Raw genomic sequence first — 25,046 nt, 5'->3', positions numbered from 1 at the left:
GTGGCCTGTACCTGTGGTTCCTGATTGGCAGGTGTATATGTATATTTAGACGGTCCCCAGACACTGTGTCTAGACACACTAAAAAGACGTGCCTCTTTTATTAAGATCACAGGGTATTGTGTGTTAACCGTACGGACACCCCTCTAATCGTAATCGATAAGCAGTCTGCTTTATTACTACAAGTAATTCTGTAAAACCCTTGATTAAGTAGACTTTTCCATCTAAAATCACAAAACTGACCAATTATGTAGTCCCAAAGAAAAGATAATTATCACTTGGGTATCGTGAGTGGTAATTTTTGCTCGAATGTAGCATACCAATAGGCCTAACAATATGCATTTTTTTCTTTGGATTTTAAAAAAAAGAAAAATACTATAACTCCATTTCGTTCTATTGATGCAAACTGAAATATATCTAGTTAAATAGTTTATTATACTATCAAGTCATTTATGTTGTTTTACAAGTCAGGTTGATGAAAGCGATGCGCCTTGTCATAAATTAGAGCGTTTGTTTACACTGTGCATAGAGCAGATGGACGGAGCTGACGTTACTTCGCCCCAAGCTATATCACCGGACGTCACAAAAACAAAACAAAATGGCTGCCTCCAGTTGTTAATGTTAACTTTTCACAGTAAATACCATAGCACTTCTGGGCTCTCAGTTTATTGAAGGCTAACCTATATCTAAATATTAAATTTCTAATTAATTATTATTGCCAAATATAATTATCATGTTTATTGATACTACTTATTAGTGAGAATGGCTGTTTAATCCCAACTCTTTATTTAAAACCCCACAATTTTAGAAAATAAACAAAATGGGTCCCAACCCACCTAATGTAAGGGTAAAGGCAGACTGACGGCCAGCGTTAAACGCTGCCTTTTTATAACTTTTGCTAATCAGTGAAAAAACCAGCATGCTGGTAAAATCAGCGTGCTGAATCAGCGCACTGGGAGGGTATTCACATCTAAAACAACCAAAATCAGTGTCGCTGAACTCAGCATGCTGAATCAGTAGAGCCGGCTGAATCAGCGAACTAAGACCCGCCCCCTGTTTGGCTGGTCACGCTAAAAGTACACCCGACTTCCCTATTACTGGTGTAAACTAATACCTCAATAAATTATCTAAATAATGGCTTAAATGTTTAAGAAAATGCTAAAGAAGTTATCTTTCGATCAACTAAGTCAAATTAACCAATTAGCTCCATTTTCAATTTTGATGAACCGTTCTAAATTAAGCATCAAAATTACCTTTAAGAAATTGCGCAACATTTTCTATCTGACTTTTATCCTACAGGACATTTGCAAATTCAATAGCATCAAAACCAAATCTCGGCTGCTACCGACCCTGGTCAGGCTGCTTGTCTTCCTTTGCACATGCCAGCGTGGGCGACCCCCTCTCCCACCCCCACCCCTAACCTTTTCCTGTCCTGGACAGGAGCCAGCATAAGTCGACACTTGTGCCCATGACAGGCGTGTGCTACAACAGCTTGTTCTGAATGTGCCTGTTAAACCCTATTACCTGACCTAACCTGACCTCAGGGCATAAAATTAGATTTTTTCAGACAAACGATATGTCGTTCGTGTGGTTTAGTGTTTGCACGAACAATTTTCTCCAGTGATTCAGATACAAATGAAAAGGTTAACCGGCAACGGTAAGCAAAGGAGAATCTAAGATGAGCGATTTTCGTAGCTTTTCTCCAAATTCTCATCATAAATACTAAATTATTATTATTATTATTTGGTATGCTGGGACCAACTTGAAAGCTGCCATTTACATTTCAGCACACTACCCCATCGGTTCTGTTACAGGGGAGTACTTGTTGGCGCCAAACAACAGTCTGAATGAAACGGGGATTTCCCGCGAATCCTCAATCGATGCTGCAGCTCAGTGTTTCAGCATGTTCTAATTTCCACTTTGTTATTTGTAAGTCCCTTATTAAATGTACTATTTTCTTCGCTGTGTATGTCATATTTTAATAAGTTGATTTAGCAAGGGCTGTGTTTGTTTTCATTACAATACATGTCATTTCAGAATTAATGCATATATTTCAACGTAACCACACAGGTGTCAAAAAGTAAATAATACACTGAACTTCACATACGTTTTTTTCGCGTCCTATTTATTGCACGAGTTTATTGTGCGCAAGAATATATCCCGCATAGCCGTCTCGTGGTATGTTCTTGCTCAGAATAAACGTGTGCAATAAACAGGAAGTGAAAATAACGTATGTGAGGTTCTGTATTTATTACATACCTTTAAAATATATATATATATATCAACAGTGTATCTTAAACCGCTGTTTTAGCATAATGTACCAAAGTGCCAGACGTTACGAATACAGCTCTTAATAAGTCGTGACGTCATTTGTAAATCAAAATGACACCCCATCAACATAATTTTTGACATTGTCCAAAGCTGACCCTTCATTTGTCTTTAACCTAGCTTCACTACGGATATAGCAAAAATTGTCCATACATATCATTCTCATTTGTATTAACTGCGAAATCGTCGAAAAACCACAAATGTTTGAAAGTTTTCACTAACAGTGTCCTTTTTGCATTTTTTCGCATTAGGTCCTGACATTTTACAACTCTATAAGTAAATGTCCAGCTAAAGTGATGTCACGTTTAATAAATACTCATAAACCGCTTAATTTCCAAACCGCGTATCATTTTCCCGCAGCGAAATGCTCAAAGGGAACGTGCAACTATGTTACTAAATGTTAATTATTGACACTTCTAATGACAGTGCCGACTTTGTAATATTGACCGTGATGTCGAGTTCAAATGGATACATCGTTTTTTTCTCACACCTGCAATGCTAGGCCCGTTCTCTTATTTTATTCCAAAAATAGTTATATTAGCCAAAACAAGTCAGTTTACATTTTCTGATGAGCGATTATAGTTTTTGCACAAACGATCCATCGTTCGTGTTGATATTGGTTTTTTATGACCTGGACCTGAAAATGTAACTTTACAATACTGGAAATAAATAACATTCAAAGTGTAGTCGACTAAATATTTCCACTATTCCCATTTTCACCATATTCTCAAAACTCAGTTTTACCTCTGTCTTTCCTTCTTCACCACTTTTTGTTTCTTTCTTGTGACTGGGTTGCCATGGTGCATCAGATTTGTGCAGTTTTATTTCTTCTTGCTCTGTTGACACCTGTAGACAAGAGTTCTAAGTTATTGCAGAGGTGCAGAAAATACTCGACCAGTTGCCAAATGCAAGTAAAAATTTTGACAGACGAGTTAAAAAATTATATTTACAAATTATATAAACCATCTATTGACTCTTACATATAAGAAGACTATTTAGTTATAGCGTTCTGGAAATCAAGAAGAAAAAAATGTTTGGGCATGCAATGTCATGTATTTTTTTTTTCTTGAATGCATTATACGCTGGATGAATATATTTTTTTTTACTTGTTTTATTGTCATTTTAATGGTGAAAAAAAAGTTTTTCATCCTGTTCGCCATCTTTGTTTCATATAGCAAATTTAATTTATAAAACTTTTTTTTTCTTCAAAAAATTATTCTATTTCTAATAGCATCTAGTTGGCAGGGTACATAAAATAAGTGATGCCATAAATAAATCGTCCTACAATTGGCACATGACCATACTACATGAGGGCCATTCCATGGTATTTGGTCCATGGGTGTGGACATTTTAAAATGATCTGTTAAACTAGGTTTTTATTATAGCCTAAAGTTAACACCCTTAAGGCACATACAAATATACTTTTATCACCAATTTACTTTTGTTTTAATGGTTTTAATGATGGTTTTATTTGAAGAAAAAAAAAATTGTAAGCCAGGACGTGACATTTGTTTTTTGGTAATATTTCATTACTGTTATGTCAAATTTAAAAATTATGTATCAAAACATCATATCTAAAATATACTGCATATAAAAATATTACTTTCCCTTCTTTCATATCATAATTAGTATCTTAAATTATTTTTCAAAATATTGCAATGTCATTGTTACAGCTGAATTGTTTATTTTCCTGTTAGATTTATTTGCTCAACTATTTTTGCACTATAAATAAAAGGTATAATGATGATTGGTTGTATTAAATGATTAAAATAAAAACCTCAAACTTTGAAAAAGAAAAGCACATTGTCTATTTGTTGACAAATCAATACAACATACAAACTGGACAAAAAATTACTAAATCGGCTTATACACGAAATTGACGATTTTGTACTAGATATTGCAGTGTCAAAATAAGCGGTTTTTATATACAAGGAGACTGCTCTCACCATCAAGATACGATAATGTCCATATCAACTATCAAAAATGTTTCTAATATTGAAAAAATACACTGTGGATACAAAAATACTATTATCAATTAATTCTTGTTCTATGTTTTGACCAAACGAATGCCACTTTAAAGCATATTGTATTTATACAAAATGTTCCACTTTGTGAAATCCAAACTGGTGTCATTCGTACACTAAATATTGAGTCAAAGATTTGTTCAAATACAATGTGCTGCTAAAGTTTATTCCAGGCAGCAACAGGATCTCAAACATGAATTAGAAGGACAGCAAAACCAACATTCCTCCAGTTAAGGATGTAATTGATCGGATACATGTTGGTCATACAACCCATTGAACCTTGCGGAGCACTCACTCAGAGTTTGGAGTCGGTATCTGGATTAAAAATCCCATACCTCGACTGGAATCCAAACCCAGTACCTACCAGCATGTAGACCGATGGCCTAACCACTACGACACCGAGGCCGGTGTTTAAAACTAGGTCCATCACTTGAAATTATGTTACTTCACTCAAAATGAATTGCAACTCAAACTTCAACCAATGGAGTATTCAGAATAGATTTAGAAAACCCAATTATAAACAACAGTTTCATCAGGGGCGCAGAAATAGAAAATGCCAAGTGTTTCCCCTAATGTGTCTTAGCGTGACACAGCACCATGTCTCGATCGTCTAGCATCATCTTGCCCTAATCAACGCACCATCAACACCAGTTAATTAATTCTAAATGACCTTTATAGAACACCCAATAAATACACAACTGTGCAAATATTTACTGATCTCGCAAGATTGAAACAAATTGTGATGAAGGTAACATACACTGAAATGGTGGTTTGTATTTCCAACCCAAAAGCAGGCCCATAGGATACTGAAGGAGGAGGAACAAGGACAATATTAATTAAGGCAGAATGGAGAAAAACTTACTTGCTTTGCATAACCGAAGTCATCTTTGGTTAGGTTAGGTTGTGGTTTGGTTGCATTTTTGTAATGGGTTTTTGTTTTAACACGAAATTTCACTTTATTTCTGAAGTTTTTGTTGTTGTTGTTTTCTTGGGGGGAAGAGTTAGGTTCAGTGGGTTTTTTTAAAAGTCTATTACTCCTGACCGTTAATATTTATTACCACCAAGCCTTGTACAGCCAAGCTACATTGTATGGACCAATACATTATTATTAGAATAACACTAACATACTAACTTACCCCCATCATTTGTTGTTGCTGTACCATGACATTGGCTGCCTGTGGCTAAAAACACAAATAATGGAAAAAAAGAAGAAAAAAGGAAAGTGCAGTCAAATATGCATCATGCTAAATCCATTAAATGTATACATATTTGATTGATAATACTTGAGTGTTTGCAATAAAAAACAGTAACAGTATTTAATAAAGTTTTAATCTCAATCCAATCAGATACAATTTCATTATCAGAGTGTATGAGGTGTTTCAAATAATCTAACCTCAGTCCAGTCGAATACACTTTCATTATCACAATGTATGAGGCATTTCAAATCATCTTACCTCAGTCCAGTCGAATACACTTTCATTATCAGTGTATGAGGTGTTCTAAATCATCTCACCACAATCCAGTTGAATACACTTTCATTATCACAGTGTATGAGGCATTTCAAATCATCTTACCTCAGTCAAGTCGAATACACTTTCATTATCACGGTGCATGAGGTGTTTCAAATAATCTTACCTCAATCCAGTCGAATACACTTTCATTATCACGGTGCATGAGGTGTTTCAAATCATCTTACCTCAATCCAGTTGAATACTTTCATTATCACAGTGTATGAGGTGTTTGAAATCATCTTACCTCAGTCCAGTCGAATACACTTTCATTATCACAGTGCATGAGGTGTTCTAAATCATCTTACCTCAATCCAGTCGAATACACTTTCATTATGATGGTCTATGAGGTGTTTCAAATCATCTTACCTCAATCCAGTCGGATACACTTTCATTATTACGGTCTATGAGGTGTTTCAAATCAATCCAGTTGAATACACTTTCATTATGATGGTCTATGAGGTGTTACAAATCATCTTACCTCAATCCAGTCGGATACACTTTCATTATCATCGTGTATGAGGTGATTCAAATCATCTTACCTCAGCCAGTCGAATACACTTTCAACTATGAACTTACTATGAGGTTGACAAATTATCTTAACTCAATCCAGTCGAATACACTTGAGCATTATGATGGTCTATGAGGTCAACAAATCATCTTACCTAAATCCAGTCCAATACACTTTCATTATCATAACTGATAACTTGTGACTTGTTTCAAATCATCTTACCTAATCTCAGTCGGATACACTTACTAACTTATCATAGTGATATTATCTCAAATGTTTCAACTCATCTTACCTGAATCCAGTCGAATTACACTTTCAATTATCACGGTTATTGAGATGTTCTAAATGACTTACCTATCTCCAGTGGATCTACTTTCATTATCTGTGAGTGTTTCAAATCAAAACACCTCAAGAGTCGAATACATTTTCATGATGACGGTGTATGAGGTGTTTCAAATCATCTTACCTCAGTATCTCGAATACACAACTTATTATCACAGTGTATGAGGTGTTATCTCAAGTCATCTTATCTCAGTCACAGTAAATACAAGTTCATTATCACAGTGTATGAGGTGTTATCAAATCATCTTACCTCAGTCTAGTGAATACACTTTAATTACTTGTGTGTATGAGGTGTATCAAATCATCCTACCTCACTGAAGTTGAATACACTTTCATGTTACGATCTATGAGGTGTTTCAAATCATCTTACCTCAATCCAGTCGAATACACTTTCATGATTACCGTCTATGAGGTAATTAAATCATCCTACCTCAATCCAGTCGAAAACACAAGTCATTATTACGGTGATGAGGTGTTACAAATACATCTTACATGTACATCAATCCAGTTGAATACACTTTCATTATTACGATCTATGAGGTGTTTCAAATCATCTTACATGTACCTCAATCCAGTTGAATACACTTTCATTATACAATCTATGAGGTGTTTCAAGTCCAGCTTATACTGTCAACCTAATCCAAGCTAGTATGAATACATTTTAATGACAGTGTATGAGGTGTTTCAAATCATCTTACCTCAAATGAATCGAATCAAGCTTTCATTGAACGTACAGTGTATGAGGTGTTTCAAATCATCTTACCTCAGTCCAATCGAATTACATCAAGCATTATCACAGTGATATTTTGTGAGGTGTTTCAAATCATCTTACATGTACCTCAGTCCAGTTGAATACACCTTCATTATTACGGTCTATGAGGTGTTTCAAATCATCTTACCTCAATCCAGTCGAATACACTTTCATTATTACGGTCTATGAGGTGTTTCAAATCATCTTACCTCAGTCCAGTCGAATACACTTTCATTATCACAGTGTATGAGGTGTTTCAAATCATCTTACCTCAGTCCAGTCGAATACACTTTCATTAGTACAGTGTATGAGGTGTTTCAAATCATCTTACCTCAGTCCAGTCGAATACACTTTCATTATCACAGTGTATGAGGTGTTTCAAATCATCTTACCTCAATCCAGTCGAATACACTTTCATTATTACGGTCTATGAGGTGTTTCAAATCATCTTACCTCAATCCAGTCGAATACACTTTCATTATTACGGTCTATGAGGTGTTTCAAATCATCTTACCTCAGATTTTGTGAGCTGTCCATCACAGATGTTGTCAACTGTGAGTGCCCTAGGCTGGGAAGATGGATCCACTGTAAACTCCAAGTCCTGAAAGAGGAAAAACAAAACATTTCAAATTCAATAAGTAGTGACACATTTTAATGACAGTGTAGAGGATACTGTAAGTTTAACCTAATGAATTACATCAAGCTAGTATTGAACGTACATTTTAATGACAGTGTATCCAGCTGATACTGTAAGTTAAACCTAATGAATTACATCAAGCTAGTATTGAACGTACATTTTAATGACAGTGTATCCAGCTGATACTGTAAGTTTAACCTAATGAATTACATCAAGCTAGTACTGAACGTACATTTTAATGACAGTGTATCCAGCTGATACTGTAAGTTTAACCTAATGAATTACATCAAGCTAGTACTGAACGTACATTTTAATGACAGTGTATCCATCTGATACTGTAAGTTTAACCTAATGAATTACCTCAAGCTAGTATTGAACTTACATTTTAATGACAGTGTATCCAGCTGATACTGTAAGTTTAACCTAATGAATTACATCAAGCTAGTATTGAACTTACATTTTAATGACAGTGTATCCAGCTGATACTGTAAGTTTAACCTAATGAATTACATCAAGCTAGTATTGAACGTACATTTTAATGACAGTGTATCCAGCTGATACTGTAAGTTTAACCTAATGAATTACATCAAGCTAGTATTGAACGTACATTTTAATGACAGTGTATCCAGCTGATACTGTAAGTTAAACCTAATGAATTACATCAAGCTAGTATTGAACGTACATTTTAATGACAGTGTATCCAGCTGATATTGTAAATTTAAGCAAAATAAAATACACAATATTTTATTTAAGGGATCTTTTATATGCACCATCCCACAGACAGGGTAGTACATACAACGGTCTTTGATATACCAGTCGTGCAATTAGAGGATATTAAACAAGCTTCCATTTCGTATCATGTTTATGTCCCGAGTGAAATAATTTTCAGTTCTTACAAACTTTAGTCAGTGACAGTGGAAATTATTTCATGAGAGACATAAACATGATATGAAATGGAAGAAAGTTTAATATCCTATTTATTACACATAATCGATTTTAATTTATTTCACTATAGTTTATAAACTGGTATGACTGACATTTTGGTACGGTCGTTGTGCACCAATCTTTATGTTCTAGTGAGTGGGATGTAACACTTTAATATGAAGCAAGATATTTATAACCATATGGGTTCTAGTGGAATGTAACACTTTAATATGAACCAAGATATTTATAACCATATGGGTTCTAGTGGGATGTAACACTTTAATAAGAAACAAGATATTTATAACCATATGGGTTCTAGTGGGATGTAACACTTTAATATGAACCAAGACATTTATAACCATATGGGTTATAGTGGGATGTAACACTTTAATAAGAAACAAGATATTTATAACCATATGGGTTCCAGTGGGAGACAATACTTTGTAACACTTCACCGATTCACAGTTTGCAGATGATTTTTTTGTTTTGTTCGTACCCCGATAAACATGAAATAAATAAACAATCTTTAACAGTTGCAGTCAATCATTGCCTGCCGTCTACTGATGAACAAATGTAGAAGTAAACACTTCTTGGACACACAAACGAATAAAACACACCTTATATTTCAAGAACTGCTCAACTTCTTGATGTGGAACAAAATCTGACCACTGAAGACCAGATGACCGCCACAAATCTCCTACAATCTTGTGACCCTGATTGTAAAAAATAAAAAATAAAATAATCAATGGGAATATTTTGATAGGAAAAAAGATTAATGACAGAGCTTCTAGAATTTTACTAAAAATCCATCAGCGATTTTCAAAAGCCACTAGTCATGGTTAAAAATCTACTAGGCCTACTTCTGTATGTTCTGTAAATTTGCACAAAAAATCTGTCGGGCATGGTGGAACAAACTTTTTACTGACCCTACTGTGACAAACACTCGCCACGGACGTCAGGTTACCATATTCTAGAAGCCCTATTACTGACCCTACTGTGACAAACACTCGTCACGGACGTCAGGCTACCATATTCTAGAAGCCCTATTACTGACCCTGCTGTGACAAACACTCACCACGGACGTCAGGCTACCATATTCTAGAAGCCCTATTACTGACCCTGCTGTGACAAACACTCACCACGGACGTCAGGCTACCATATTCTAGAAGCCCTATTACTGACCCTGCTGTGACAAACACTCGCCACGGACGTCAGGCTACCATATCCTAGAAGCCCTATTACTGACCCTGCTGTGACAAACACTCGCCACGGACGTCAGGCTACCATATCCTAGAAGCCCTATTACTGACCCTGCTGTGACAAACACTCGCCACGGACGTCAGGCTACCATATCCTACAAGCCCTATTACTGACCCTACTGTGACAAACACTCGCCACGGACGTCAGGCTACCATATCCTACAAGCCCTATTACTGACCCTACTGTGACAAACACTCGCCACGGACGTCAGGCTACCATATTCTACAAGCCCTATTACTGACCCTACTGTGACAAACACTCGCCACGGACGTCAGGCTACCATATTCTACAAGCCCTATTACTGACCCTACTGTGACAAACACTCGCCACGGACGTCAGGCTACCATATTCTACAAGCCCTATTACTGACCCTACTGTGACAAACACTCGCCACGGACGTCAGGCTACCATATTCTACAAGCCCTATTACTGACCCTACTGTGACAAACACTCGCCACGGACGTCAGGCTACCATATTCTAGAAGCCCTATTACTGACCCTACTGTGACAAACACTCGCCACGGACGTCAGGTTACCATATTCTAGAAGCCCTATTACTGACCCTACTGTGACAAACACTCGCCACGGACGCCAGGTTACCAAATTCTAGAAGCCCTATTACTGACCCTACTGTGACAAACACTCGCCACGGACGTCAGGTTACCATATTCTAGAAGCCCTATTACTGACCCTACTGTGACAAACACTCGCCACGGACGTCAGGTTACCATATTCTAGAAGCCCTATTACTGACCTTACTGTGACAAACACTCGCCACGGACGTCAGGCTACCATATTCTAGAAGCCCTATTACTGACCTTACTGTGACAAACACTCGCCACGGATGTCAGGCTACCATATTCTACAAGCCCTATTACTGACCTTACTGTGACAAACACTCGCCACGGACATCAGGTTACCATATTCTAGAAGCCCTATTACTGACCTTACTGTGACAAACACTCGCCACGGACGTCAGGCTACCATATTCTAGAAGCCCTATTACTGACCTTAAAAGTCCTGCTAACCTTGAGGTTACATAGAGGATTTTTCATGAGTATTTTTTAATATGTAAAATATCAACAGAGTCTATGTTAATTGGTATTTGTCGAGGCTCTGCCTCGACAAGTACCGATTAACTAGATATTTTACATATTAAAAAACACAAGTAGCGAATTCTATTTATCCTATAACACTTCTAAAATAAAATTTTAATTAAATGTTTAGTAAATCTCAGTACTTAAGTCGCCTCCATTGGTAATATGACGTCATCACAAATTAGTTTGACATCACACATTTTAACTATATCTTATGAAAATGTTACGCTCAGGTATACATGTTTTGTTGGCTTGTAAACAAATGACCCATTCACAGCAACACATTATTACCTAGAGATCTTGCAAATTTGCATGTACCTTTAAATTTGCATAACATATTAACCGGGTTAATACAATAAATTATCACAAAATGTATGTCGTTTAATTTTAATACTAATATAATATTTATGATTTTGATGTCCCTTAATTTTAACAGTTTATCCCATTTAACATGAAAAGATACTTTATTTTCTAAAATGAGAACTGAGATAAAATACTAATATAATATTTATGATTACACTGTGACCTGCCCTGACAAGACCAAAATTTATGTGGTGTACCTTTTGTTTATAATGACATTGCAGACCACGAAGAATTGTTCTCAATTCTGACTCGTGGTAACCTAAATGACTGTTTTTGCCTTATTTTGATGCCTAATTTCCTATCATTAAAATATTTACAGTTTTTAATGTCCCTTAATTTTAACACAGTTTATCCCATTTAACATGAACAGATACTTTATTTGGGTCAAATTTCTGAGATAAAATACTAATATTATTAATATTTATGATCACACTACCCCCCCCACCCCCCACCCCACCCCACCCCACCACCATTACTTTGAATTCCATCATATTTCTTTCTCACTTCTCTGACAACACGCGATGAAGCTGGACGTATGTTCATATGCTCTCGACTTACCCCCCCCACCTGGGGGGACTGCTTGTTAGTTAGGGAAGCTGTTAGAGTACCGCGTTGCTTACACCGGATCACGGGCAACTGTGACTTTGGTGTATGGCGACGCGGTCACTCAGAAGAGGAAGGGAAGAGGGACAAGGAGGAGGAAATGTGCGCCAGGGTCGGCACAGGGGGGAACAAAGTTGGCGGCTCAACTGCCAGCGGCGGTCCCGTCTGCGTCGCCGCCCCCACCTCCACAACCCGACAAGCCAGCTGTTTCAACGCAGACTGACCAGCTTGACGAGTCGACGCCAGTGTGGACACCGCCATGTGCGAGACTCCACGGCTGGCGTCTTCCGTTCCAAACCCCTCCGCTTGTATCCGCATCGGGACCCCCACCCCCGGGGGACTCTGCAGCGACCAAACCAGATATTGCTGTTGCGAAACGGAAGGCCGTCACTCGTCTGAGTGACCAGCCAGCCAAGGCCCGGCCTTCCGCCTCCACCCGAGGCAGGGACTTCGCTGCCTGGAGTCTCGCAGTGTCGAAGATAAAGGGCCAGTACTTGAAGTACTTAGTCGGGGACACACCACACACGGCATCACTGCCGGGAGGCGTCATCGAAGGATCCTTCAAGCGCTTCCCAGACGGCACTGAGGTTGGGATCCACGACATGGAGCTAGGGGACAGGACATTTAGACTTGTGGTGACGTCACGCCGGGATGGACTCTACAAACAAGGAGTTCTCTTCAGAGAAATGGACAACAACACCGTCCATAGAGTCCTGAAGATCATCGCTGGTGCCCATTACGTCCAGCTAGCCAAGACCTTGCTAGCCCACCGGTGGAGGAAACTGGTGCCACAGTTCAACGCGAAGCACTTCATCTCATCCCCGTAGTTGCCAACCGTTCCAAGGGCTTAGTTGGACTTTTAAAATTTTGGCCGGCATTCAAAATTTTATTTCATTTTATTTTTTAATTTAATTTTATTTATTTATTTATTTGTAAACAGTCCGACGCACTTTATTTTGGCAGCCCGTCTAAAATGCTCAAATCACCTTAAAACCCTTTCGGTCGAGCACTCTAATTTTATTATTTGGACTTAATTTTTTGTCCAAACATGAGTAGTATGAAATTAGCTCATTTTGGCTTTAGGTCTTTGACCTAACAACTAAATTCGTATTCCATTCCGCCCACCTTAAATTCACCCCCCCATGTTCGAAACCCTAGTGGTATATGGGCACGTTAAACTAGTTATCTATCTATATTTCTTCTGATCTGGCAAATTCTTCCATCTTTCAACAGCCTTTGCTGTCTATTCCAGTTCTTATCTATAGTTAAAAGTTTGTTTTGTTTAACAACACCACTAGAGCACATTGATTTATTAATCATCAACTATTGGATGTCAAACATTTGGTAATTTTGAAATATAGTCTTAGAAAGGAAACACACTACATTGTATAGCAAGGGATCTTTTATATGCACCATCCCACAGACCAGACAGCACATACCATGGCCTTTGATACACCAGTCTCCAATTGGAGATTGATTACAGGCCAACTACACGTCAGGCTAGTAAAGGAAGGAAGGAAATGGTTTATTTAACAACGCACTCAACACATTTTATTTATATGCACCATTCCACAGACAGGACCAGTCAAGCACTTCACCACTGAACTACATCCTGCCTCGGTGCTTGCCGCACACCTACCAGTTCCCATCACTTTATTATTAAGAGGCATCTGTGACTACTTCTACCAGCAATAGTTACTGACAGGAATCAGACCAGCTTTAATATCAGTTATGCCTGCCTACAGCAGTGTTCTACAAGTGTTTGAGAAAGACCTCACAGCAGCTTTAGCTAGTGTTCCATCTATTATAGTAATACAGTGGATAATTTCCATCAGCCCAGAGCAAAACTTCACTAGCTGGGACAGAGCTGGTGGATTTGTCGAACCTCACCTACAGCAGTGTTCTACAAGTGTTTGAGAAAGACCTCACAGCAGCTTTATAGCTAGTGTTCCATCTATTATAGTAATACAGTGGACAATTTCCATCAGCCCAGAGCAAAACTTCACTAGCCGGGACAGAGCTGGTGGATTTGTCGAACCTCACCTACAGCAGTGTTCTACAAGTGTTTGAGAAAGACCTCACAGCAGCTTTAGCTAGTGTTCCATCTATTATAGTAATACAGTTGACAATTTCCACTAGCCCTCACGGAAGCTTTGGCTAGTGTTCCATCTATTATAGTAATGCAGTTGACAATTTCCACTAGCCCTCACGGAAGCTTTGGCTAGTGTTCCATCTATTATAGTAATGCAGTTGACAATTTCCACTAGCCCTCACGGAAGCTTTGGCTAGTGTTCCATCTATTATAGTAATGCAGTTGACAATTTCCACTAGCCCTCACGGAAGCTTTGGCTAGTGTTCCATCTATTATAGTAATGCAGTTGACAATTTCCACTAGCCCTCACGGAAGCTTTGGCTAGTGTTCCATCTATTATAGTAATGCAGTTGACAATTTCCACTAGCCCTCACGGAAGCTTTGGCTAGTGTTCCATCTATTATAGTAATGCAGTTGACAATTTCCACTAGCCCTCACGGAAGCTTTGGCTAGTGTTCCATCTATTATAGTAATGCAGTTGACAATTTCCACTAGCCCTCACGGAAGCTTTGGCTAGTGTTCCATCTATTATAGTAATGCAGTTGACAATTTCCACTAGCCCTCACGGAAGCTTTGGCTAGTGTTCCATCTATTATAGTAATGCAGTTGATAATTTCCACTAGCTCAGACCAAAAATTCACTAGCCCAGACTGAAAGCTGGTGGATTTGTCAAACCCTTCCTACAGTATTTGCTCTACTAGTATTAAATGACTCACCAGGTCTTGCCTGGCATCATGCAAGATTTCAGCAACCAAGATGCCAGCTTTATTGTTCTTTATCAGAGGTTTGCAAGCTTGCTGCAAGAAGCTCAAAGGAACACTTCCATCCTGCACCATTGGCCCAATAAGCTCTCCTAAATATTTCCATATCCTGGGAATATCAATTTCCAGATCTTCAGCAAACTGCAGAATTTTAGTCAAACTGGAAAACAAGTTTGTGATTTTACATTACTTGAATTAATAAATTAGAGTTATACTATATTAAAAACATTTAATCAACAGTAGTTCTGGAAAAACATAAATCAAATTAAAATAAAATGCCTACTGGTAGGGCTCTATTTAATTTTTAATTTTGTCAGTAGTAGATAATTCATTAAAGATCCAGAACCTAGTTTCAACCCATGAAATTTAACACTAAGTTTAGTTAATCTACAAACCTGTAACACATTTGGATACAGTTACAATTGAGTGAAACAGGAGTCTGTGATTTTGAAACGGTAAAATACCCTCTAACAATAGACTAAACCTCGACTCCATAACTGTTACTTCTCAGACGCATGTGCGTTTTTAAAAATATGAAAATTAATTTTGTTATATTAAAAACACCATGATGACCAAACAAACTTCAAATGTATGAAAACTCATAATCTAAACCATAAAATCTAAGCATGATTTCAGTTATCAAAAACGGCTATAATAGTAAAAAAAAAAAAAAAATGCCATAGTGTTTAAAAACTAGGGTATGTCCCTTTAATTTGTAAAGACCACTTTTGAGGAAACCAAGTGTCAAGTTTAAGAATATTTAAAAATGTTCAATGTTAATTTTTTAATAAATATTTAAAATTGAATAAATATTTAAAATTCCAAAATATCACTCTATTAGTTTGTGAAGACTGCCCCAGAGAACCCATTTAAGAAATATTATTATAGTTCATGTAAGTGTTATTTCTTGATACGAGCTATTCGTTCAACATCTTAATGCAACAGACATCGTTTTGAAACGGCAACGTTATATGCTACAAGTCATTAGCCATATACATGTAAGTCGTGCATTTTTAGCTCCACAGAAACTTGGATATTTCTATATTTCTATTTCATTTGGAACACTATGGTTTGGTCTAATTGTTTGTAATACTAGTTGTAATCTGTTGTGAAAATATTTTCGAAAAAAGATTAATAGAAATGTTTTTTGTTTTTTGTTTTTTTTCTAAAGAAAACCATTTTTGGATTACCCAAAACTTTACAAGAATATGTGCCTCTGTTAACCAGCTGGACCTAAACAGAGTTACATAATGTAAGTGAACCTTCAATGCTGCTTGGCCATGATGGCCGTGGCTGTGTTGGACCCCCCTGGTAAGGCATGTTTATTGTCTGATCCTGCCACAGATGAGATAGTACCCACATGTAATAACAGTATACCACCAACAAAAACACAACACCAAGAAACAACAAACTATACACTTAACAGAGAGAAAGCATTATCCAAAATAAAAACTACCCTGAATGTTTGTGATGTGAAAAACAATCTTTCTGATTTCACTTGGAAAAATAACAATAAATGTGCAAGTGTGATTTTAAAACCTGACATTTTCCAATTATATAGACAAGCAATATTTCACCGATACTGAGGACAGAGTGAACATGACAATCAATTACGAATCACATGGACAGAAGTAACAGATGAAACCAAAACAACAATCACTGAAGACAAGATACATGTAGCTATAACAACTGTGGATAGCCAAGGAAAACACATTAAGTGGGGAACTCTGCAAGTATACAGAACCACATGCCATCTAATGTTTCAGCGGCAGGCACAGTTGTGGGTTGAGAACGAAGTTCCAAAACTCACAAATTGCCAAAAACATAACTATCAGAGAAATAAGTAAGAAAGATGTCGCCACATTAATGAAACTAGAGGACAGAAAAACTCTAGACACCACTGAACAAGATCTATTCACTTATAACACCATGCAAACCAATATGCCTGTTCAAGTATCCATTGATAACTCGGATGACTATACTGTTACAACGCCTTTTACAGAATCGACAACAAACTATTCTGAGGTTGATATGGACGATGAAATCAATGACACCAACTGTACTAAACCTAAAAAATTGTACAAAACAAAAAAAATACCTGTGAAAGCTAACCATTCAAAATGCACAACACGAAAAGGTAACCAGTGGGCTGGCTCCACATTAGATTTTAGCCAAAAGATTACAGACCTACGTGAAGCTTTCTGCACCCAAGAGTCCAGAATGGACGACCACATGAGGGACACGGTAGAATTGATCAATGACATAAGAGTGCAATTCTCAAATCGCATAAAGAAAATGCAAGAATCCCATAACAGATCTATAGAAAATTTACAACTTGACAATATCCAAATAAAAAAGGTCAATGAAACGCTAGAAAGAAAACTTGAACAACTTGAAAAGAAAAACAGAGCCCTATCTGCCAGTTTACATGCAGTAAATGTGGAGTTACTCCAAACTTCACAGAAATCAACAGTGGAGACTTTGATAGAAATTAAAGAGGGACAGTTTGAGGACAGATCAAATGTACCACGGACCAAGGCCGTTAAAGAAAACTGTTCTGTCATGCATAAAAGAAACAAACAACCCCATAAACAACACAGATGAGCAATCAAGTACAGAAGAAGACAACGAAGAAGAGCAATTTATTCAGGTGAAAAAGAAACAGCAAAATGTAAAGACCATTCACAACACCAAACTTCAAACGGAAGGTAAATATGAGAACAAAAGGCAGCCAGCCACCCCAACATGCAATACATACATCAGTGATGAAGTAACCTCACTTTTCTTAGGTGACTCGATTCTGCGTTTTATCGGTCAACACATTCCAAACCGTACGTCAAAGGTGTTGTTTTACCCAGGACATGGAGTGACCAAACTCACGGAACGAGTCAAGAACTTGCCTCAAAAAACAACTGTGAAGAAAGTCATTGTTCACATTGGAGTAAATGATTGCCATACCCCTCCAGATTACGCTTTTGAAGTAAGTGAATACAAACAGTTGTTTAATGAATGTAAAAGTAAATTTCCAAATGCAGCCATTTACTTTTCACTCATCTTGCCTTCTTCAACTCGAGGCCAGCTCCACAAAAACATCAACAACGCAAATAATAATAAAAAAAAATTAGCTTCCTCATTAAATGTGGAAGTAATTGACCATTCAACTCTGTTTGTTACAGTGAATGGTGCCCCCAAAAAGAACATGTATCACGACAAAGTCCACCCCAGTAAATATAAATCTCGTATTCTTGCCAACTCATTCCTGGAGTCTGTGGGTCTTACAATTAAACACAACAAAGACAGATCAAGTCGTGATACTGACATCCATCCACAGGTGCATGCCAGGGAGCACAAGTACACCCACCAAGATTTCCCACCATTGCCAAACAGAAGCAACAGTTATCCCCACAGAAAAACCGATCATGCCGAGAGGAACCAGCATCATCACAACAAAAATACTATGGTGCATTCCAGTGAACGGATGAATGGTCAACGGATGACAAACACTTATAATGCCAACATTTTCTCAACTCCAAATGACAGGATAAGCAATCAACATCAATATCATCCATTCTCAACTCACGTACCGTCTACAGTAAGAGACAGCAATGTTCCTTGGGGTTTCCCAGGGAGCGCTACCAGCAGGACGCCATTCACTGATCATCAGAGTGCTCAATATATACTGCAGCATCTCAATAATCTGTTCCGATATTCATGTACATAAATGTGTGCAAAACGTGAAGTGTATGTGAGAGAGGTGAAGTAGGGGGTTATATAGCCAATGGATCAACATTCCGGAAGGTTGAATTTGATTAATGTTAACATCAAATTCACAATTTAATATTTCATTTTGGAATATACAAGGTATATCCGACTTAAAACGTGATGAATTTAATAAGTGTTTTAAAAACTTTCATGTTATTGGTCTCTCTGAGACATGGTTAGGAAACAAGAGTGACTTCAATTTTACAGGATATTTTTCAATTTCCAATCCACGCAAACAGTTTGTGCAAGCATCCCGTGGTGGATTGGCTTTTTTAATGTAAAACTGGTTTAAAGCCTTTTGTTTCTTTTGTAGCATGTAGTGAATTTACATTATGGATTAGATTATGTTCTTACATCTGAAGAACTCTACAGCCTTGTGAAATATTTTAATATTAAACCACTTTCATGGACATCAGATCACTGTCAGCTCTCCCTAAAACTTAATATATCAGTTAGAAACAAAAAGTCATAGGAAAATCCAAAAAAATTCAGCCATAAATTCACGAAACGTAAACAAAGAAAATGGCACAATAATAATAGCATGCCACGTGTATACTCAGCAGTAATGTCAGATGAAAACAAAGAGGCACTCAATAGGTTAATTTTGACACCACCACCAACGTCGGATGTAGACACAAGCTGCTGTGTCAACTTGTTTGAATCTATAGTAAATGCCATAAATATATATGCTACCAAAAATCAGAATCTAAATAGATCTCTGAAGAAAAATCTTTGGTTTGACATAGAATGCAAAAATGCCAAATTGACTATGGAATCTAATTTCAAGACATTTAATGCTAATAACACACAAGAAACAAAGCAAAATGCATTTCTGTCCAAAAAGAAATATAAGAGATTAACCCGTCATAAAAAAAGGTCTCATAAAAGTGATCTTGTTTCAAAACTTGGAAGTATACCTAAGAATGACACAAAAGCTTTATGACATACAATTAATAGTATCAAGGATGAAAAAAAAAACCCGAAGTGTTCCCTGATCCTCATGAATTAGTAGACCACTTTGAAAAGATCTACCAAGATCCAACAGTTAACTGTTCTTCTAATGAGGTTGATTATACTAATCTGCAGGATAACCAAGTGATTAATTCACCAATATCAGCACTGGAAATTATAGCATGTATTGAAGATATTAAGCTGAAAAAGGCACAGGGTGTAGACAATGTCAGTAATGAGCTTATCAAATGTCTCTTTCCATTAATACTAGATCATGTTGTCAAACTTTTCAATGATATATTGTCAATAGGCTATTTTCCTCCACAGTGGGCCCATTCAATAATTGTCCCTTTGCACAAAAAAGGTGACAAAACAGACCCAAGTAACTATCATGGAATAGCTCTAAGTAGTTGTATTGGTAAATTGTTTTGCATAATAATAAATAAACGAATTGTAGACTACCTACAACAAACCAACCAAATTGATATCTGTCAAGCTGGGTTCAGGCAAGGATTTAGAACAACAGATCACATATTTACACTAAAAACCCTAATTGATAAATATAAATGTAAAAAGAAAAAGGTCTATGCATGCTTTGTAGATCTCAAACGAGCATTCGATTTTGTGGATAGAAGCAAATTATTTAATAAAATTGCTCTTATGGGGGTTACAGGTAATGTTTTAAAAATAATCGAATCTTTATATGTTAATGTTACATATAGTGTTCAGACTAATAAAGGCATATCACAACCATTCCAATCAAACATTGGTGTTCGCCAGGGCTGTATTTTATCTCCAACACTATTTACTATGTTTATTAATGACTTCCAAGAATATTTATGTAACATTGGAGATAAAGTATCACTAGACACAATGCGCCTAAGCCATCTACTTTTTGCAGATGATCTTCTACTTTTATCAGAAACCCCACATGGTCTACAACAGCTCCTTGATCAACTAGATATATATTGTAATGACAACAATCTTACTATTAATTTAAATTAAAAAAAAATTGTTATTTTTGGTGGCCAAAGTACAACAAATAAGCTTACTTGGCATCTCTCGGGCAATAAAGTCCCAGTTGTAACAAAGTATACATATTTAGGGGTTGACTTTACTCAAAATGGAACTTTTAAAGAATGTTCCCGATCACTTTGGAGCAAAGGACTAGGTTGTTTTTACAAGATGCAGAAAGAATTCTCAAATGTGAACCTACCAGTAGACATTTCATGCCAGTTATTTAATTCTCTTGTTGAGCCTGTCCTTTTATATGCCAGTGAGGTTTGGGGTGCCCAGTTCATATCATTAAAATATCTGGAAACTTTCCTGCCAGAGAGAGAGTGCTTTTAAAATTCTGTAAATCAACACTACAGGTTAATAGTCGTACCCATAATTGGGCCTCTAGAGCTGAGCTAGGTTTGTACCCACTCCTGTTGTCTGTGGTGTCTTCCCTTGATGGGACAATTACTGTCTTTAGTTGCTTGGGATTGTAAAAAACTTTTAAAATGTGAGCAATTCTGGCAATTAACCAGGGCAATTGGCAACACCATGGAACTGTCAATTTTTTTATGTCACTTTTCTTAATTATTTATTTTGGTATATTGACAAATTAAACTTCACTTGTCATTTTCTTATTTTCCAGGATTGCTCGTGTCCATCAAAGTCATCAATTCTCCCACCCACTAAACCGCAGGTAAATTAGTACTGGGAAGAAAAATATATTCATGAAGGTTGAGATAAAAGCTCACCCTTTTAAGTAAGCATCTAGATTTATCACATTTGCTCTGATGAGATCGTGGAGGAAAGCCCCGGTCTGGTGTCTAGCTGGGCGCGACCGTTCAAGCACATGGTTTATTGCAGTCTGTACAAATGTATCCATCATGCTTGGACACTGCAGCTCTATCACACACAAAACTGCTTCCTGAAACACAAAATGTACGTATCTTCAAAGTTCAAGGGCCATAACTGTGGAAAATGGGTAAATTGCCATGAAAGTTAAATTTGATCTATAACAGTAGATGATAAAAATATATACAAAATCTCATCTCAATATCTTCAGGCATTGCCAAAAATAAAGTGCGGAAAACAAATGTTCGTATCTTCTAAGTTCAAGGGCCATAACTCTGTCAAAAATGGGTAAACTTTATCTGTAACAGTACATGATAATTTAAAGCTATAAACAAAATTTCAGTTCAATATCTCAAGGCATTGTGATTGTGAAAAAATCATCCAGAAAACTATAGGTGGGACAGACAGATGGACCGACGGACATCATTATTATCAGTGATTTAAAACCTTTATAACATGAATTTATGCTGCTTAATAAACCTCAACCTAACAGAATTATAAACTGGACAGGTTATCATAAAGTGCAGTTTTGTTTTTTCATTTCATTTTCAAAACCACCAACATTTCTGTCAAGCTCTATACTGGTACAAAAACACTACCTTTTACTGCATCGTTTGTATAATAGCGCACTTCTGTTGGTTTTCAAAACTTTCACCATAGACACATTTTGTTTTGCATTCAACACACCTTTCTGTCTTGCATTCAACACACCTTTTTGTCTTGCACTCAACACACCTTTCTGTCTTGCATTCAACACACCTTTCTGTCTTGCATTCAACACACCTTTCTGTCTTGCATCTGCAGAAGTTCATCGATAATTTCCCTTGTTTTGAATTCGCCTACACTCCATTCTTCAACCGCTTCCGCCCGTTTCTTAGTTTTTTTCTGTCTTGGGTCTCGTGTCTTATTACCTTCTTGACTGTCCCGCCTTCAAACAATGTAAAATCAGACAATAATATTACTTCCAACAAAACCCAATGAAACGTGCGAATATACAGAGCTAAGACCAGGGAAGATGATATCACATATCAAAATAACTAATATGCAACTGGAGGTGCATATGAAATTTGTACGTTCACCAGGTGGGTAATAATAGAATTTATTATACCGCAGTGGAAGAGATACCAATGTGATATTTATCGTCTCTTCACATTGTGAAATAACTTGTTTTATTACACCGCGGTGGAAGAGATACCCATGTGATATCTATCGTCTCTTCACATTGTGGAATATCTTGTTTTATTACACCGCAGTGGAAGAGATACCCATGTGATATCTATCGTCTCTTCACATTGTGGAATATCTTGTTTTATTACACCGCGGTGGAAGAGATACCCATGTGATATCTATCGTCTCTTCACATTGTGGAATATCTTGTTTTATTACACCGCGGTGGGAGAGATACCCATGTGATATTTATCGTCTCTTCACATTGTGGAATATCTTGCTTTATTACACCGCGGTGGGAGAGATACCCATGTGATATCTATCGTCTCTTCACATTGTGGAATATCTTGCTTTATTACACCGCGGTGGGAGAGATACCCATGTGATATCTCTCGTCTCTTCACATTGTGGAATATCTTGTTTTATTACACCGCGGTGGGAGAGATACCCATGTGATATCTGTCGTCTCTTCACATTGTGGAATATCTTGTTTTATTACACCGCGGTGGAAGTGATACCCATGTGATATCTATCGTCTCTTGACATTGTGGAATATCTTGTTTTATTACACCACGGTGAAAGAGATACCCATGTGATATTTATCGTCTCTACACATTATGTAACCCAGTGGTAAAGCACTCACCTGATGTGCGGTCAGTCTGGGATCGATCGATCCCCGTCGGTGGGTCCATCAGGCTATTTCTTGTTCCAGCCAGTGTACCATGACTGGTATATCAAAGGCTGTGTATGTGCTATCCTGTCTGTGGGATGGTGCATATAAAAGATCCCTTGCTACTAATGACCATGTTTGATACCCAATAGCCAATGATTAATAAACCAATGTGCTCTAGTGGTGTCATTAAACAAAGAAAGAAAGAAAGAAATGTTTTATTTAACGACGCACTTAACACATTGTATTTACGGTTATATGGCGTCAGACATATGGTTAAGGACCACACAGATTTTGAGAGGAAACCCGCTGTCACCATTACATGGGCTACTCTTCCGATTGGCAGCAAGGGATCTTTTATTTGCACTTCCCACAGGCAGGATAGCACAAACCAAGGCCTTTGTTGAACCAGTTATGGATCACTGGTCGGTGCAAGTGGTTTACACCTACCCATTGAGCCTTGCGGAGCACTCACTCAGGGTTTGGAGTCGGTATCTGGATTAAAAATCCCATGCCTCGACTGGGATCCGAACCCAGTACCTACCAGCCTGTAGACCGATGGCCTGCCACGACGCCACCGAGGCCGGTTCATTAAACAAAACAAACAAACATCCAATAGCCGACGATTAATAAATCAATGTGCTCTAGTGGTGTCGTTAAACAAAACAAACTTTTTCTGCTCGGTCTGGATATAAACAGGATTCGTCACTCGTGCTTTTTAATATGGAAAATATAAACTGAGTCTATGTTAATATTTTACATGTTAAAAAACTTGAGTGACGAATCCTAAACTGGCAATGCAAGGAACATTTCTGCATCAATGTCATTCAGAATACAATGTGTCTAATCAGTTTGAACTAAAACCAATATGTTTTCAATAGTAACTAATAGAATGTGTTCATTCAGAATACAATGTGTCTAATCAGTTTGAACTAAAACCAATATGTTTTCAATAGTAACTAACTAAAACTAATGTGTTTCATTCAGAATACAATGTGTCTAATCAGTTTGAACTAAAACCAATATGTTTTCAATAGTAACAATATGTTTTCAATAGTAACTAATATAATGTGTTTTTCATTCAGAATACAATGTGTCTAATCAGTTTGAACTAAAACCAATATGTTTTCAATAGTAACTAATATAATGTGTTCATTCAGAATACAATGTGTCTAATCAGTTTGAACTAAAACCAATATGTTTTCAATAGTAACTAATATAATGTGTTCATTCAGAATACAATGTGTCTAATCAGTTTGAACTAAAACCAATATGTTTTCAATAGTAACTAATATAATGTGTTCATTCAGAATACAATGTGTCTAATCAGTTTGAACTAAAACCAATATGTTTTCAATAGTAACTAATATAATGTGTTCATTCAGAATACAATGTGTCTAATCAGTTTGAACTAAAACCAATATGTTTTCAATAGTAACTAATAGAATGT

At 37.0% G+C, this 25,046-nt stretch overlaps 1 protein-coding gene across 1 annotated transcript in view; it reads right to left on the bottom strand.

The window, feature by feature from the left end:
- LOC121389989 (eukaryotic translation initiation factor 4 gamma 1-like) overlaps positions 1-22,768 on the bottom strand; it is a 65,459-nt gene extending 42,691 nt beyond the window's left edge. The window contains 7 exon segments of the mRNA XM_041521680.1: positions 3,070-3,171; positions 5,486-5,530; positions 7,976-8,062; positions 9,640-9,735; positions 15,154-15,358; positions 21,660-21,832; positions 22,543-22,768. Coding sequence (XP_041377614.1) covers positions 3,070-3,171; positions 5,486-5,530; positions 7,976-8,062; positions 9,640-9,735; positions 15,154-15,358; positions 21,660-21,832; positions 22,543-22,557 — 723 coding nt within the window. The 5' untranslated portion in view covers positions 22,558-22,768.
- Between the last annotated feature and the right edge of the window lie 2,278 nt (positions 22,769-25,046).

Source organism: Gigantopelta aegis, chromosome 15 (genome assembly GCF_016097555.1).
Source record: "Gigantopelta aegis isolate Gae_Host chromosome 15, Gae_host_genome, whole genome shotgun sequence".
NCBI lineage: Eukaryota > Metazoa > Mollusca > Gastropoda > Neomphalida > Peltospiridae > Gigantopelta > Gigantopelta aegis.
Note: the sequence above shows the minus strand (reverse complement) of the source record. Positions and strands in the feature narration are given on the sequence as shown.